General features: G+C 37.4%; 1 protein-coding gene across 2 annotated transcripts in view; it reads right to left on the bottom strand.

The window, feature by feature from the left end:
• The window catches only part of ACVR2A (activin A receptor type 2A), a 55,069-nt gene that overhangs the window by 11,807 nt on the left and 23,865 nt on the right, over positions 1 to 19,397 (bottom strand). Inside the window, exons 2-5 of one of the 2 annotated variants that reach the window (XM_033164370.1) lie at positions 9,217 to 9,424; positions 6,629 to 6,738; positions 5,118 to 5,272; positions 571 to 594 (exon numbers count right to left, since the gene is read on the bottom strand). In XM_033164370.1, the coding sequence (XP_033020261.1) occupies positions 571 to 594; positions 5,118 to 5,272; positions 6,629 to 6,738; positions 9,217 to 9,424 (497 nt within the window). The remainder of the gene's footprint in view (positions 1 to 570; positions 595 to 5,117; positions 5,273 to 6,628; positions 6,739 to 9,216; positions 9,425 to 19,397) is intronic. The other variant, XM_033164377.1, reaches the window with a different exon arrangement.

Raw genomic sequence — 19,397 nt, 5'->3', positions numbered from 1 at the left:
TGCGTTCAGATAAGAGGTGTACAAAATGCAAATCTTATGTAAGCCTATTTCATTTCCAAATCCCAATCATGACAACAATAGATTTAATGCAAAATATACAATGGAACAAATTCAGTGGTCATGATTGAAATGACTGCTTGACTAGCTTTACATACCCAAAGGTCCTTGGTCTTACGTTTTCCAAATTCATGCTACATGTCAAAACTTATCAATGTAATACAGTTTTCTCTTATTGTCTCCACTTTGCCAAAAGCACCCATAAAAGTTGTAAACAGCAGCATATATGTCAATATAAAATTTGACCCCAGGGAATATAAATTCCATGTTGATTGTAGTTGGCACAATATTAAGATTATTCTACTTAAAATGCTGGGGTATGCCACTACAAGCCATAGCCAGATAGTGTGATATAGAGATGAAGAACAATTTGTAAGAACGAAATCTACCTGTACTTTCTAGAAATCCCCTATGTGATTTTTTTTTTTAGCTTAAACATTTATAAATGCCCAGGTTCTGCCCCAGTCTACAATTCCACATATCCATGGCTATGAATAAAACAATGCCTCTTACCTCTATCATTATATGAAAGGCGTGCTTGTAAAAAAGAACACACAGGCAAAATAATATTACTTCATACAGCAAAAATTAAGTCCAAGAACAGCTTAGGAAAAGTGATAAAAGGAAAGCAACTAAAAAGTTACTGCTAAGATTTTGTATAGATCTCTTTAAGAAAAATCAAGAACTAAAATCACCCAAGAATTTAATTAATTCTCCTTTGACTTTAAGAGATGCAGCAATAGTTACAGTATGACACAAATGAAATTTCAGTATTTAATATCAGTACAGTATTAAGAATCAAATGCTCAAACTGATATTTTGTAAAGTTTCCACAAAATAACCAATGTGAAATAAATCCGAGCATGCTGCCATTGTCGCAGAATCTCAGTGATGTATTAGAATGCAATCGTAGCACTAGTTAGTTCAATCCTGTGTTACAAACTGAGATATGAAAGCTGAGATATGGACACAACAATGGAATGTCTAGGCACACTTTTTTTTTAATAACAAGAATACAAAGCTGAAAATGAATGAACTGCAGGTAAAATATTATGTTCATTTTTCACATGGTCTAGTCCTTTCCCTGCCCACCTCCCTCATATTCTTAAGAGGGTCTCTTCTCCAGTCTTCAGAGAGTGGCTGGAATTTCGGAGGCAGAAAAAGGTCCTCCTTTCCTTCCACTTTGCAGTTTTAATCTGAAATCTTAGGCGCAGTACTGCGCCCAGAGCTCAGAAACTACTTGTACTAATGGAATTCCTTGTCGCAAAACATGCCTAGGACAATGGGAGTTTCGAACACGGGTTCAATCACTGATTAAACATATTATTTTATAGACATTACTATGAACTTTTCAACTTTTCTAAAGTAATATGCAAGCATGATGAATTTGATATGTTTCTACATTACACCAGAGGGCAGTATTGCATCATCTAATGGTAGCTTAAAACATTCTGAAGCAAGATCCAAAAATAATAAGAAAAACAAAAACACAACTCTATTTTAACTTTCTTTTTAAAGTGAACTTTTACTTTTTGAGTTAATACTTCTATTCTGGGAGGTTAACTTAAAAAATGTTATAAATGCACTGTTTTCTCTCAATTTTGTTCTCTGACTTGCTATTAAATTACTCTGAGTAAAACCCTCAGTTTCATTTAAGTTTTATGCTGGCAATGACTGTACAAAATCCAGAAGGCCTAAGGTATATATTTTTTAAAAACCTTAAAAACATTTGTGTCCTATTTATGGATTCTTGCTTATTTTTGATAGATTATTTGTATTTAGTTCACTTTTACTTGAGCAACAATGGGAATGAGCAATTTATTTTAAAAAAAGAAATGAAGGAAATTAAAAGGTGACAACAACCCACATTAACCACCTATATAGCATGCATCCCTCATATTACTAAATACCAACATAAAATAATAAATTAGTAAAAGACCAACAGTATGCAGAAGCAGAATATGACAGTTTTTACAAATATGAGCAAAAAGGCCTAGATCCTGCTGACAAGAGAAGTGGGATATAATATACAAAAGAACACATCCTCCAGCTCTGGATGGAAAAGAAATATAAGGGTTCACTGGAAAGAGTGGAGCTGCAGAGTAAAAGACAAAGGTACAGGACAAAGCTGAAAAAGACAGAAAAAGAAGACAAGAGAAGAGGATTGGAAAGGAAAGGAACATGTAACTCTAGGAACAGAATCACAATACCGAAAAGCTTTGTTTAGAGGATAATCTGTTCAACACCAAAATCTACCAGTACAGCAAGGAATAATGTGCAGAACAACACCATTTCTGAAACGCTGCAACTACCTCTATTTGCAGTGCCGATACATTTACACATTTCAGATATACTCCAACACATCTGCTAAGTTCAGGGCATTATTATATTGATATTTTTGTACTGCATATGTATTTTTATATTATACACCAGCAATATGTATAATATAGGCAGCTTTGAGAATAATATTTTAAGTAAAATAAATATTAAGTTAGTAATAAATTGAAATTTTATGTTGAGAGAAAGAAAGAGCCTTTTAACCCATTCCACAGTACCATGAGATGACAGGCTTTGAGAATCAGACTTGCCCTATCCCTCCACTTTGCACTTTCTGTTAGGACACTCCTGAAACATGGAAATACTCCAACTTTCCCAGTGACTGTTGCTTATACTGTCATGGAAAGACCAACTTCATTTCACCACTTTCATTTCTAATCAGAACCATGCTTTTAAGTGTTTGCAACACAAGCTTGGATTAACAATAAACTAAGAGAAAGATGAGCCACTTATAAAGGAACCAGAACAGTAAATAAACTCCACTTAGCTACTAAGAATGATTTTGCACATTCAATTTAAGTAATAGCCACCATGCAGTAGCAGATGCAGGCTAGCCTTATGAAACCCAGTATCCTCACATTAACTAGCTCCCGCAAAACTGTTTATGTCAAGATTTATTCATCAAATTACATATGTAAACTTTTAAACACAGCTGGTTCATAGAAAAAAAGAAGCTTATAAAGTTATCTACAAACCATCAGCTACTATTGCAAAATTCAAAACTTTCTTTCCTGAACAGAGCTGCATTTTTGAACTGCTGAAAACAGCAGCTGAAACATGTAATAGAGACAAATCTATGAGGAAACTGGGTGTAGTGGAAAGAAGGTCTCTGAAAACTTAACATGAAGGAGGATTCAGGTGTGGAGGTAAATTTTAAAATTATTTATCCCATGTATTCTCTCAATCTGCACGCTTTTGAGAAATACCGTACCACCTGAACATGCTTAAAATAGCCCTCAAACTAAAAGAGATCACTGTGCAACAACAAACACTGACAGCAATTTAGTTCTTAACAGAGTTTACAAAAAATTATTCTAAATTGGTCAGCCAAGAGAGGTACTTCATAAAAATGAGGTGGTGCTCATCTCCAAGGGAAACCATTTGAGCTTTAGACTTTTAATATAAAAAGACCAGTATATCATGAACAATTCCTTTTCCATTACAATAATCCAAACATATGGGCACCCTCCTTACACCTGGTGCAAATATGTCAAAATCCTTGTCTGTATTCTTGCATTAATGAGTTTACATCAAAAGCTCTACATCTAGCCAAATTTCTGCAACAAAAATGCTAATAAGAATCTGTATATTATTACCAATAATAATTTATTGGATCGAGTCCATTGTAGGATTCAATCTTGTAAAATCTGTATCATAGGAACAATTCTTTTTTAAAAATCAGATCATGTTTATTTTCTGATTTATAAACACAATAGGTGGTAATCAGTGCTAGTCCAACTCAGGCTAGACCCACTCAAGTTAATGGCCATGACTAACTTAGGTGCATTGATGTGTTTGTGTGTACATGCATGCATGCAAATGTGTACATGCACACATACAACAACAAGGGCATGGAACAGTAGAGACAGAAAGGAAGTAAAGGCAAAAGAGAAGTTAATTTTAAAAACAGGTGATTCCAGAGAAACCAAGATAATATATATCAGCACTGAATAATGCACTAGTTGAAACAAGCTCAAGTGGTAATCACAGCTTCACCAAAAGCATCACCTCCCTTGTCAAAGATTGTATCCACTTCTGCCTATCTGATATGACATCTAGACCTTCATGGTTGTATGCACAGCCAAGAGACTTGCTTTTATCTCAGCTTGTTAAACAACACGACTAATGCCTGAATACAATCAAATTATTCACCACCATGTGTAAAGCATTGTGTGCCCTGCCTTTACAACACATATAACAGACCGCCTCACTTTTAATTTTAATTCAGTAAATTTTAAGTTTTAAAGAACTGGTGTTTTTTTCTCCAGTGATTTTCAAGGCTACGGGTTGCCAACCTTTTTAGTGAAGAAGGCACATTCTGAATTCTGAGACAATGCTGCAGACATCAGACACAAAGTAGCTGCCATGGGGGCATGGCAAAACACAATTACCACACTGCCTCTAACAGTGGAAGTGGAACATAGCCTTATATTCCATGAATCTGTCTCATCCTCTTTTAAAGCTATTCAAGCTGTAGGGCCATCATGTGGGAGTGAGTTCCATAGTTCCAACTATGCAGGGCCTGAAGAAGTACTTTCTTCTAGAGTAACATTTCTTAAGATGCTGCTAGATTCTAATGTTTAATACTTCCAAGACCAAAACCTACAAGTTTGTTTTTTAAGTCTAAAATCTCTGTACTTTTCTAATGAATGAATCCCAAAAGATAAGAGATGAAGTTTACAATGGATTAGTTATGCAAAACATTCAACCACCATCCTGACAGTCACTTCAGGGAACAGAGGACACCTTCATTCATGCAAGGGCTGGGGAAGAAGCCCCCAATTGCCACAAACTCCTTTCTCTAGCTGGACTTCCACACCACATGATGACACTTCCAAAACTCTCAACAGAGCAAGACGTTGCAGTGAAAATAAGAAGCTAGGGTAGAAGGCCCCACTGAAGGAGAACTCCACTCATACTTCTTTTGATCCTAGTCATTAGATCCAGTCACTCACCATCATTTTTCTGAAACAAATGAATTCAGATCCAAATAACTGGCTTACCTGGGTTGGTACAAGTACTGGAGGATATGCTAATTTGTGGTGTCGGTACATCCAAAATGAAACCAGTATAATCACTGCAATTCCCATTATAGGCACAAGAGAATAAAGCAAGGTACTGAAAAGGGGTGGTTTCGATGCAACAGGATTGGAAGTAGCTGCAGGGGAGAAAAGTTCCCAATTAGTATTCTGACAGTGTAATTCCAAGCAGAAAAGAACCAATTCTTTAAAAATGAGAAAAGTAAAATGGACTTCATATGAAAAAGAGCACCATGATATCAATGGATTAAATCAGATCAAAGGTTAAACATTGAAAGGTTTAAGCTTGCATTTCAATTTTCATTTAAGATGCTTTCATTGTGCCCATTTATTCATTTATACTTAACATGTTATGAGACTTGAAAGCTTGTGTTATATCTCAGCAGCAGAATTTGCTCCAGAAAGCAGTATCACTTTATGTCCCATGTGTCAGACACATAACTACTTTAAGACCCTCTGAGGATACTTAAAAATAGTTCCCAAATTTAAGAATGATCAAAATGCTTAAATTCTTGCTGAGAAGTTATTTTAAGTATGAATCAATGACAAAGTGAATGTTAAGAATAATTTTACCCTTTGTGCTTCAAGTACTAAATTTAGCAAAACGTTATATAAAGTAGCTGTTTAGTGTTTGCCAGTTCATATTTACCACTTGCATTCAGTGAAAAGTTTATTGATTTTGCAGGACTATCTTTGAATTAGATTCACACTATTTACAGTACATCTAATTTAGTCCATTTCAGCCACAATGCTAAACCATATTTAGTGTTATGGGAATGAGCCTCGGCCAGGAGACTGGAAGAATTCCAGGTTTCAATTAACTGATGTTGGTTACATCTGAACAGGAAAATTGGTTAGTTTAAACAAGCTAGTATGACAGACCACTGTTTGACCCCAGCTTGTTTCAATATAACCAGGAGTGGCAAACGTGTGGCCCTCCAGGACTCTTACTCCCATCGGCTGTAGTTGTCAAAAGGTTAGTCAACCCTGCAATAAGTATAGTTTGAACTACCAATGCAACAAAATGGAAGCATATGCTTCCACTCTTCTTTTCACAGTGATGTATGAGGAAAGAGATGAGGAAGGAAAAGGAACAGGAACAGAACACCCAACGGCCTCCATGGTTTGTTCTTGTTGTTCCTGTAAATATGATTACATTATGGCCAAACTGAACCACTCATATCACTGTGTATAGACATCTATTATGATCAGTGACCAAGACATGCAATTGTTACAAAGGGTATTTATGGACTGAAGACCATTGGAAACGCAGCTATTTACAAGCATGTAGCTTTTAGTGTTAAAAAGTCCTTTTGAAATTGGATAACTGAGATTTCATTTGAATGATTATAAAAGCTCTTATTAACAGGGGTTCTCTTAAGATCAGCACGAATAAGTGAGGGAAAATAACATTTCTCAATGTTGCAGAAATTGAACAGTGACTAACAGTGACAAACTAGAAAAACTGAACTTACGTTGTGTGACCTCCATTTCAGGAAAGTAGAAAAAATGTTGATTGCACATGTTGCCTTCACAGCAGCAGAAAAACACATCAGGACTGTCCTTCTTTTCTATACAGTCGGTTCTGAAAGGGTTTAAAACCAGTTACTCATCTTCATTTTACAATGGTATAAATACACAGACACGACTCTCCAGAAATTAATGCAAAGTAATAAAATATCTGCTTTTAAAGCATTGCGTCATGAATCTACATTTGAATATTCTTGTTGCAGGTGTTTAAAGCAGATCTGTACCAACTTTTCATTTGGCTCATTTATTGTGATGTAAGGTGGTATTACAGAATGCATGACATTTCCCCCCAAGCAGCAGGTTACCTTTCACTACAAAACTGTGATCCATTCACCATTCTTAGCAAATCACACTGCCCATTGCTTCCCTTTTAATACTGCTGCAGATCATGCTGTGCATATTGCTGTGGACCTTTGAAGTCCTAGGAGCCACTTTAAAAGACACAAGCTACTCAATATATATAGAGGCTGATCTGCCTCCATCTTTGCCAAGAAAGAAGAACTGTGTGTATTATAGAATGCCTCCTTTCAAGTGGCAGGTGCAAAATATTTTGTTAAAAGGAACTTCCATTTCAGCTGAACCTTAATTTAAAGTATGAATCAAAGTAGCTTCTTTTCAGACTAATTTTAGCATGTCAGCCTTCCCCAACCTGACACCCCCTGGATGTTTTTGGAAAGTTGACAGGAGCTTTCATAGGCTGAAAACTATGGAACTTGCACCAATTACCGGTAAGATTGGACTGAAAATATGCTACTATGATTTCACACTTTGTATTTAATTTAGTTTAACATGTTAACAGCTCCACTGTTATGATTTTTACACTATCTTATACGGAAGAATCAGAACATATTCACCCAGGATACTGTACACAATACCAGAAAATTAATACACCTTTTAATATCACAAATTATCTACCCACCTACATTTTAAAATTACTCTATATTCTCATCTCATCCCACTTATATAAAAGACCCCACCTAGCTCCTACGAACTACTTAGAAGTATATCTACATAAGTTACGGGGTTCAATCCTGATCATGGATGGTGCCTCAACCCAATTTTCAGGGACTCTGCACCCAACTCCCCTTTCTCAGCTCTCTACCACCCCAGCCCGCCATATTCAGCAAGTATATCCTTCAAAAGAGGATCTGCAGGACTTGGGAGAGGAAGATGTTATAACTCAGCTTCTGCTAGCCCTTCCCTAAGTGCTTCTTTTGAACCAAACTTGTGGATATATAAGTGAAAGCCTCCTGTTGAAAAGCTGGCAGAAAGTTTAACTCCAGGTAGTAGGGGCGGGGAGAAATCCTATGAGTGCTTGCGCTTTTTCACTCCCACCTCTAATAGCACAATAAGTCTTGATGTGGTGGCTTCTGAAGGGAATCTATTCCAAAGGGAATCTATTCCTTCTGCCGTCCCCAAAGGTAACCCCCTCCCGGTTTTTAAAAACTATAGCCAACAGACATGAGCAAAAAAAAATAAATCAAAAATAATCATCCTTGCGTATCTTGTCTGGCACAACTTAAAATTCTGGTACTAAATATGAGTAGAAAGTAATTTTAATATATCAGTCCACTAAAACTAGAATGAGTCAACTTCTAAATTAATGGTTTCATTCAAACAGCCGCTATCTGTTGATGAACAAGGAATCTTGTAGCACCTTAAAGATCAGAATTTGTGCAGTAAACATTTGCCCCTGCATATTGAGTAGACAACATGTTTTCTGTTCCTTTAACAGCTATGGTATTTATTGTCAATTACATTATTATTATTATTATTATTATTATTAGCAACAACAACAATTTATTTATATCCCGCCCACCTGGCTGGGTTTCCCCAGCCATGCTGGGCGGCTTGCAGCATATCTAAAAACATAAAATATCAAGCGTTAAAAACCTCCCGATATACAAACATACAAAGTGTAAGTGCTATAAAAATATTGTAAAATATTGGTGACTAGAAAAAACAGTATTTCAGCTGAAAACTAACTTTAACAGTGTTTTTCTAACCCCATTTAAAAACCTGCAAGAAAGCTGTCCTTGGTTAGAGAACTGTCCCCAAACAACATTTATATGGCTTATGCCAACCTACTGGCACTCACTTGACGTTTCTTCAACCATTTGTTTATGAAAAACTGTGGGGTGATTTACTACCCCAATCTGCTAACACTGACTAAGGTAATAAATGAATCCCAGTGGCAAAATCCAATGCATTTCTTTTTGTTTCCAGACAATAAACTGTAAGTTATAACTGGCTGAAATCTGTGGGCGTTGTACAGGTGGTGGTTTGTGACAACACCGACTTCTGTATGTTTGAATGTATGCTTGCCATCACCCTAAAATTACAAATGGCAAGTGCTGAGATAGTGACACTCAAAAAATTGGGTTGGCGTTACGTTAAAAGGCTCTGTAAGATCAAGATGCTCTGGGTTTGAAGCAGCCCAACTGAACTATAAGCTTTGCAGATTTTAATTCAAGCATTACTTTTTTAACACATACATGAATAACAAATGAAAAAGTAGTATTAGTTAGCTTGCCTGTCGTAACAGTTAATATCGTCCAGCCAGCAACCCTTTTTCACAATTTCAACAGTTCCAGAAATATTCTTCCACGTTGCAAAGCAATGTCGTCTTTTATCTTTATCACCGTAACACAGTTCAATGCCACTGCGATTTGTTTTATCAGTTTCCCAATTAGCATTGTAGAAGATGCACTCCTGTGTCTCTGATCTGCCTAATATGGCACCTACATGGGGAAAGCAATTACAAACCAAGTCATTCAATAAGGTTTCAACATGTTTTGGGTGTTCAGAACAAAACAGCATTAAATTTATTAATACTATATACTGTCTATTCTTCAGCATTTATTTATTTAACAAACGTGTTTATATAGGGTTATGTCATTTTTTAAAAATCAGATGGTTAGAGCAATAAAACATAAAACCATACAATAAAAACCATATAAGTTAAGACATCAATTAACAATTGGGGAAGAATGGATTCTTAATTCCCTGCATAGCCTTTGCAGAATAGAAACGTTTTCAGCAGGCGTTTAAAAGTTAGCACAGAAGATGCCTGCTGAATCTCAATTCCACAGGACTGGGCTGATGACATTAAAGGCTTGATTTCTTGTTGTCAAATGAGCCTCACCAACCTGGGGAATGGCCAATGACACTCCTGCAGATGATCTCATTGGTCGAGTTGGGATACAAGGGACCAGCAAATCCTGAGATACCCTGGACCTAAGGTGTTCAGTTTAGGTTCTGTTCCCAGTACTTATGATTTTACCTGAACTTGGCATGCATCTCAAACTGTTTTTAAAGTAAATAAATAAAAAGTAGCAGAATGATTGTCATTTTGAACTACTGTCGTTTGACAAACTACAAACACTAATAGCAAAATAAAGTTTCTTGCTGAAATGTTTTTAGAACAGAAGTAACATTTATGCAACAGTAGCCCTCTTAAGAAATAGACTATAAAAGAACATATTTCAAAATATGTAACTGTCTCGCATATCCAGGTGGAGCCCTCTACTATAGGGAATGGATCTGATGTTGTTGGAAACTTGTGTTAAATAGAAATGTCACCAATGAGCCTTTTCGGCATGACACTGAAGTTCTCTATTTATTTAACATGAAAGGTAACCAAAACATTTGAATTTTTCTCATCATCTGAAACTCAAATATAGGCAGCAACCCTTTTAGGCTCGTCCGGTATGTGTGTGATCGCACGCACACACATTGTGCCAAACCCTGAAGTGACCCAAACAATTCACAAAAATGGGTGGGGTGGGGGCAGAACAAGGGTGTTTGCAAGCTTTCCCAATGGGCGTTCCGATTAGTATATGCGATTTTACATAAGCACATGTGCCTTGGAATGTATCCCCCACATAAACTGGTCACTGTCTGTACATATTCTAACAATCTCACAAATCAGTAGGATCCATCATTTATAAATGTAGCACAAACCTAAAGCAATCTGGCTTCATTACTACTGAATTATGTTTACATAATCGGTGCTACAATACATTTCAACTTACTTTAATCTTGCCAAGAAGGGGCAATTCACCCAAGTGACATTTATTAAGATTCTTTAGTCAATAATTCTTTTATCTCTAAATAAAACCATAGACAAAATTGCAAAGCTAACATGAAGGACCTGTTTTTGCAGAGCCCCACTAGAAATCAGAGTCATCTGAAGTAATCAATGGAGAAATCTACACACTTTTCCAGAATGTGGAAAAAATGAAGATTTTTTTAAAGTGGACTAACAGCTGAGAGATCAGTATTAAAATCACAACTTAGTCATGAAGCTCACTCTGTGACCTTGGGACAGCTACTCTCCATCAGCCCAACCAACCTCAACAGTTTGTTCTAAGGATAAAGGGGGGGGGGATATTCATGAATGCCACCTTGAACATCTTGGAGGAAAGAATGGATAAATAGAACACTGCTAAAAGAATACTACAAATAAAATGTTTTTCTACAGCCTGCTTGTTCCTAATCTTGAATTGGGGTAGGAGGATAGGTTTGGAAACATGAAAAACTCCTGAAAATAAAAAAGAGGTCTGGGACATATTCAAGCCCACAAAGATTGGGCTTTACATGAAGATCCTGAGCAAATCCGGTGTGTAATTATCTGCTGGGAGAGGCCTGACTGATTGAGTTGTACAGGCAGGGTGCGATCCATTTCCCCATAATACGTACTGGTATTTGCTTTGCACAATGAGTTCTCATCTGAACCATTCAAAAAATAAGCTCAAATGATTAAGTAAAAAAATAGATAGTGTAGAAAGACTTACACTGTGTCCACCGCTGCTGTCTCTTAACAAGTCTTGATCAAAAACAACATGCCTGAACTAGCAACCACACCTTTCCCCTGGCTAGCTACAAAGAATGTACGGTACTTTTAGTTGTGTGGAGGTGTGGCCTTGCTCAGCATAATCAGAACATTAGTACAGTACTGAGTTCCCACGTCTAACAAAAGGATAGACCTGCTAAGGTTATATACATCATACAGTTGCCATCATGACAACAAGAGAGAGCAGGAAACTTTACAACCAGGACCAAGAGCCAGTAGCTCTGATAAGATACAAATTCATTACCAATGTTTTTTCTGCCTAGAACAGTTGAATGAGTCCTCATGTCCACAGCAATAATTTTGGGTTGAGATTGGTTGAGTGGTACAGAGACTAGATTGGCCAGAAATGTATTTAGCAGGAGCCTCTCAAATTTCAAATGGATTGTGGAACGGTGTACAGAATAAAGTGTATGGGCTTTGAGATTTGGGGAAATTCTTTCAAAACTGAAAAACATTTCAGTAAGTAGGGCTAAGCCCTGATGGACCAGCCTCCACTCCATCAAGCGATGATAAAAATAAAAAAACGAAAACACACAAAAAATAAGGAAAGGGAGGAGTGGGAATAATCTGACTACTTCCCAAATGCTTTTAAGCATATGACAAAATCTTTACCAGTTAAGCAAAATGTTTTGTCTTTTACTAAATCACGAATCTAATCTGCTTAAATTTGCAGCTCTAATTTGCCCCAATATGCATAAAAACAAGTTGGAAAACTCACCAAATTCCAAAACCACAACCACCCAACAATAAGCCACCACAACCCCACAAGTGTCTAATTATAATGTGTCCTTTGAGCTTGAGATCATAGGCCAAATGCTTTCCTGTCCCCCTCTCCAAGTGGATCTGCATGGTGAAAGTCATCTATGCATGCACAACAGCTTAAGTTGTGTTTTGGGTTGTATCCAATTATGACTTTGTTTCTGCTTGTGCGCAGCAGGTTAGCCAATTTCACCCACCTCTCCTACCTATTGCAGTGTATGGTTGCCCTTAGAGGAGGTACAATGTTGAGGTGTTGCACTCATTAGTCAAGTCAAATTCTTGATCTTATCCCATTGGTAGATTTTCTCTATTTTGCCATCATGTGAAGTCTCCACTGCCATATCCCTTCTACACCATCTTATCTCAATGCTTGGTTATCATTTTTCTTACTGACAGTTATGTCGTTTGTTTTTGGCACCCTTCCAAACCATCTCTTACATCCATTCTTATTCACCTTGAATTATCATGTTCATTTGAGTAGTGTGCTTTTAAAATATCTTGAATTATCTCTTGTGTCTTTATATCAGTTTACAAGTTTGTTCACATTGCAGCCTAGTTTAATTTCAACATAATCTCTGTTTAACAACTCTTCTTTGGTCTTGAGAACCTCCACATATATTTGCCTGCTTAATAAGGGACTTTCAGAACTTTAAAAATGACTAGAAGGGCTATTGTAACACAATCCAAGTAATCTCCCCTGTGTTACCATGAATGTTGATAATTTCCCCCCATATTTTCTTTTTCCTTCCATATGTTCCCAAGACGCCTTCAGAAGGGGAAAGCAAGCTGAGGAGTTCCATACATCAAGCTGTATGGTTGTTTAGAAAACATATGCTTAAATCTGGATATTTTGAGAATTGTTATAAACCTATTCCCAGGGGGTAGGGATCAGAGGACCGACCCTAGAAGTATAAAATTGGGCCCAACACATCAATCTGCAAACCCAATTTGGATCTTGAGTGCAGAATGGGAAATGTCCCCCAGAAAATGATAACGTTAATAATATAAATAACGACAACTTTGGCAACAAAACAAGAAATGGCAAATTTTCTACAAAATAGTACTGAATAGGTTAAGTAGTCTTTGCACCGCAGATTTATTTAAAAACATACAAGGGGTTGTATTTAAGAGAAAAAAAGTTAACAAGCCAACCAGGTCTGAAATGAAAGCTATTAAATATCCATTAAGTCAATTAATATAAGCAAGCATCAAATTTATATATGATGTTTTGAGATATTTAGCCCAACCCAAAGATGCTTGCTTTTTATTTCTTATCCCTATAAAAGTAATTACCGTAATACAGCAGGATTACCATATGTTTGTTCTCTTGATAAAGAATGTATTTATGAATGCTGTAAAAGCAGTGTTGCTGGGTTTTTTTTTTCATTTTTTACACTATGGCAGATTTTAACAGCTGTGTGCATTTTTATTACTAAAAATAGATGTGAATAAAAGTTTTAGAATTTGAGTAAAGAGCACATTGTCAAATGTACTTGAAAAATATCCATCTACAGGCAGCGACCAATTGTATGGGGGTTACATTCCAGACCCCCCCCCCCACACACACGTCAGTCGGGCATGCATAAGGTTGTCTCATCCCATTCTGCCCCTTTTTGTGACTTTCTTAGTCTTAGACTTTTCAGGACACTTTTGGGTTCAGTGTGGTCCCACACATATTGGATATGCCTAAAACAGCCGCTGCCTATGCCACCAAACATGCTTCATCTCATGCATAAAACGTCACTTTTCTTCTCTCTACAGCACACTCCCCCCCCCTCAAAAAAAAAAAAGATCTAGAGCAGATGTGGAAGGGTGTGCAGGCTGCAGAAGAGGAAGCTGCAATGCATAAGTGGAAGTCTGCTTGCACAAAGTAGGAGACCGCACAGTTTTAATGAATAATCAAACCTATTTTTTTCTTAGACTGGCATACTTCAGAAAAAGCTCCTGGAACAGAAAACATCTGCAACGTACATTAATCCCCTTTAGTCCACAATGTATTGCCATCTAAGCCAATGGAAACAACTTTCAGTTAAAATAAATGTATGTCATCAATATAAACTAAAAAGGGAAACTACAAATGCCAGCTAGTGCATTCTACAACTGGTTATTTATAATGAAGTTCTTTTAAAAGCACACTACTCAAATGAACATGAATATAGTTTATTTAAGGTCCACCAACAACAAAATAACACTTCTCAAATGATGTAGGAATAAAGATTGGCTTAGGCAGTTGTAACATTATAATTACAACCCAAACACACACACATTAGGCACAATCCTATCCTTGAGTGCTGGTTAAGAGGCTCTTGGGATCTGGTGGAAGCCCTGCTTCATCAACAGAATACAAGATGCATTGCAGGCGTGACAGATACTCCCAACAGAACTCCAAATATGCCAGAACAACACTCCACTGGTGGATCAATTCCAGTGGTGAAGATACCACAACACTAATTTGGTGCATCATGGTTTTACTATTCATATATACACAAGGGGTGTTCAATGTATTTTGTAACTTTACAGAGAATGAATACAATACAACAAATATAAGCTATTGTTCAGCTTAGGGTGAGCATAACAGGTGTGTAAATAAAATTATTAAAATACCATTTTTAGACTAAGGGTGGAATTCAATGTCACACTATTATAAACATTCCTTCTGCGCAAGCATTTAAGCTTGCCAGACAGAATGAACCCCCGCCTCTCTGTGTACACTGTCCTGGGGGTCCCCTTAGCAGCACCCCAAGCCAATTGGGGGGCACATGAGGAAAGAAAGATCAAGGAGAATTATTCATGGAATGGTGAACTGTGGCCATAATCCTAAACAATAGATGAAGGGCTAAATTGGTGCACTCATTGTTTATCCCATATTAAACAATGTTTCAAGAGTTTAAGCATGGCTGAAATTCTCTTGGTGACCCAGGATTGAGCCAACCCCAACTGCAATCAACCCTGAAACAACTGGTGCTATTACAAACTATCCCCAATTGTCCAAAAACGATGGCAAAACTCTGAAAGGGGGGGGGGGTCATTTGTAACCACCCATTATTTTCATACAAAAGGTGGCTGCAAGTTGGGTTCCCTAGAACCTCACATGACAAAGGATTGATTAATCAAAGAAGTTTTTGAAACAGTTCCATACATGTTTTTCTAACACTGGCATTCTGTTTCTAGAGGTTAAATTCAACTCAAGGCAGTTCTTCCCAATAACTGGCTCACAGCCACCACCTCAGGAGATCCTTGGAGACTGTTTGGCTCTTCCTTGACAACACACACATGCACACCTCAGTATTAAAGAGTGAGGCCTTGAGCATGCATCTTATAATCCCTTTATAGCCCTTAACAATTACTACCTATTTTGATATTTTAAATCCCAGGTATGAAGACAATTTGCTGACAATGAAGCACAGACAAGGCAGCAGTAGATTGGGCTCATAATCAAACACTTAAATTTGGCAGGCGTTACCAGCTTGAAAGACAAGCAGAATAAATGCACTGAAATTTATGGCAATTAAACAAATTTTATTTTAATCCTTTGTCAATTTCTTAATGAATAGCAAAGCATTCTGAACGCCCCTAGTATAATGTTCTAATCTATTACAGGCAACTCCCCACTTGCACACAAACTACTTGCATGCGGGGCCCTGGAAAATAACTCCCACATAAGGGAGGAGTCGCATGTACTGTCCAATACAAAGCCATAGCTTACTGGATAGTTTGTGGATCACACAAAGATGATCCTAGCATGTTCTTTTAAAAATGAGAATACTGTACTTGTTTGAAGAGAGTTTATACTTAAAACATGTACCTAAACTCTTTGTATTTTGCACACTCTGTAATACCTTATATAGAAAAACCCATTAGTAGATAGCTTAGGATAACTATGGTCAGTATGTGTCATTTTGGTTTCTTTTTAAATATAATGAAGTAATCCAGGAAGAAGGCTGCAATACACACAACACAATTTAAAAGGAGAGTAGAAATGTGTATGAATTAGCTAAAAGCATATAAACTTCATGTTACATTTGAACAGCAAGGGGCTTGCTCATCCTTACTCATTTAAGGAAAGGGTTTCAGGTATGCTATAGCTACAAGTTCACTGGAAGTTTGAAGGGAGGGTGAATTCTCTGAAGACCAATAATAAAGAGAGCTGTCTGGTGTATAATGGGAGGAGCATGAAGATGATAGTAAAGAGTGAAAACAGACTAGAATCAGCTTAGCTGCAGAAAACAATTTGCATGCAACAATCCCTGGTATCACAAAGAAAGACCTGAAATGTTGGAGAGTCACTGCCGTACATTATAGATCAGGGATGTCCAACATGTCGATCGCGATCTACTGGTAGATCTCCACAATGTTTTGGTAGGTTGCGATCGGATATCTGGCTCCCTTTCCTCTGTGTCAGTAAATCTTACTCCTGCCCCACCCCTTCATCCCACCTCCATTGTTGTTTGAACACAGGAAGGAAAGATGGAGCTCCCACTGTGTGGCTGCTTTTATTTGTAGCCAACTTCCCTTGCCTTCCTCCCCCTCCCCTCTCCCCAAAAGCCTGTACCTGAACCCCTAAGGTTAGCTGAACCCCTAAAAAAAAACAGTGGTAGATCACTGCCAGATTTTAATTCTGAAAGTAGATTGCAGTCTCTTGGGAGTTGGCCACCCCTGGTACAGTGGTACCTTGTGTTAAGAACGTAATTTATTCCGGAGGTCCATTCTTAACCTGAAACTGTTCTTAACCTGAGGTACCACTTTAGCTAATGGGGCCTCCTGCTGCCGCTGCGCCACTGGCACGTGATTTCTGTTCTCATCCTGAAGTAAATTTCTTAACCCGAGGTACTATTTTTGGGTTAGTGGAGTCTGTAACCTGAAGCATCTGTCAGGATTAATGGTCTGATTTGGTACAAGTAAACTATGTATGTTCCTGTGATAGGAGATAGCTTGTTCCTAATAAAAACAGGGTAAACAACAAAACCCACATCTCTCCTTATACACTGGGGTAATTAGAGCAAGGAAACGCTTTATTTTATTCACGCCAATGGTATTCCTGAAACCCAACCAGATGTTATATGGGAGATACACAACAGGATTTCTTGTCTGAAAGGTTTAAGCTTAAAATAGCAGGAGGGATGGGTATATTATGGATAATTTCCAGCAATAGGAATACTGTATATTACTAATTGTGGCCCTCCAGATGTTGCTGGACTACATCTCCCATCACAATCCCTGCCCACTGGCAATACTGTCAAGGGCTAAAGGGAGAGCGTCCTAGACAATATTTTATGCTGCCTAAATGGTCTCTGAAAGAAACCCACATTTTGCAGTGGAGATTACTCAGTATTGGCACTGGTACTAACAATTGAATTGTACTGAAGATCACTGTGGTGAATATATAGTACACTATGACAATGCAATGAGTTCATCTTTAAAGAGGAATATTAATGTTTTCAGATTATCTATAAAACAATACTATAAACACATCAAGCTCAAGAACCGTTTTGTCATTTTTTTGACTACATTTCGGTAGTGCATATTTGTACAAAACATTTAACAGCATTTGCAGAACCTGGTAACTATTTTTTCCAGATGTCTTTCAAATTAATTAAAATATTATAGAAAGTAATAATCCTGGGAGTAACAAAACCTACTGATCATTTTGGATGTATTGGTTCCAAGCCCCTTAGGACTCTAAAAGGGAACAAACAATAGTCTAAATAGAGCTCAGCAAGAAACCTGGAGACAAGGTGATATAGGATCAGATTTTGATTTTTTTTAAAAGGTAGGCCACTGTCAAAACTCTAGACATCATTAGGTTTCTAACTAGGTCTAAGTGTACCTAGCTGAATACACTTCAGTAATCCAACCCGGGATACTTTCAGTCTGCCTACTACTCTAAGACAAATCTGAAACTTGTAGACAGAACTGGGAAGAAATTCTGAGAGTCACAAATTGTATCCTCTCAACCTAGTTTATCCTCACAGTGTTCTTAGGAAAGCATGATTACCCATGTTTGCTGCACTTAACTTTTATCAAAAGGTGGGATAAAACCACCACTATCTCCCCAACCCCTCTGCTTATAAACCATCACAGTCAAAGGACAACCAAATTGCTCATTTATACAAGATTATGAATAATCTAGTTCTCCAGTATTACTTAATCAGCACTATTTCAAAGCAGAGGCACACCTTGGCATCTCTTCTACAATGAAACATTATTGGTATTGGTTCCATAAATACTCTTCAGCTCACCAACGATTTAAGAACTGAAGAGGAATGAAATACCGGTAAGACCATACTAGTTCTCAACATGGATAAATTACTTCTCCAAACATCCTGATACCAGTGTTAGAAACTGGGATAGAAAAGCTAGGAGCCAAATGACTTCTGGGACCTGGGTTGTGGGAGCCAAACCGGAATGTCTAGTCTCCATGGGGGAGGGGTAGCAATACTTTTTATTTATTGTTTTGATAAGCATGAACTAGTGTGCAATTCACATATGCGACACATTGCTAGTATCACATTTTAAGAAGAAATTGTTACTACAAGTTTAATTTGGTGTTTACAATAAAAAATATTGGTATTATACTTCAGTTTTCAGAACACTCTACTCATTATTGTGAAACTCCTTAACATACTGTCTAGCTCAGTGTTTTTCAACCTTTTTTGGGCAAAGGCACACTTGTTTCATGAAAAAAATCACGAGGCACACCACCATTAGAAAATGTTAAAAAAATTAACTCTGTGCCTATATTGACTATATATAAAGTAATTATCTTGAATTTTTCAATTTTTCCCACGGCACACCAGGCAACATCTCGCGGCACACTAGTGTGCCGCGGAACAGTGGTTGAAAAACACTGGTCTAGCTTTAAAAGATACTTTGAGGCTTCATAGCACATACATTTCAGTAATCCTTGGGTGTCGGCCAGGTGCAAAAAATGGCACCCAGACTTTCTGAGGTGCTCGCAAATGGAGAATATTTAGGCACAAAATGCGCCTGGTACCCTGCTAATTTTGAACCCTGAACTGAAATCAATAGAAGTTTGAAAGTTAGTTTCTAAGGTCTTTAAAATGCATCAACCAACCTATTTTTTAACAACTAAAGCCAAC

Source organism: Lacerta agilis, chromosome 1 (genome assembly GCF_009819535.1).
Source record: "Lacerta agilis isolate rLacAgi1 chromosome 1, rLacAgi1.pri, whole genome shotgun sequence".
Classification (NCBI taxonomy): Eukaryota; Metazoa; Chordata; class Lepidosauria; order Squamata; family Lacertidae; genus Lacerta; species Lacerta agilis.
Note: the sequence above shows the minus strand (reverse complement) of the source record. Positions and strands in the feature narration are given on the sequence as shown.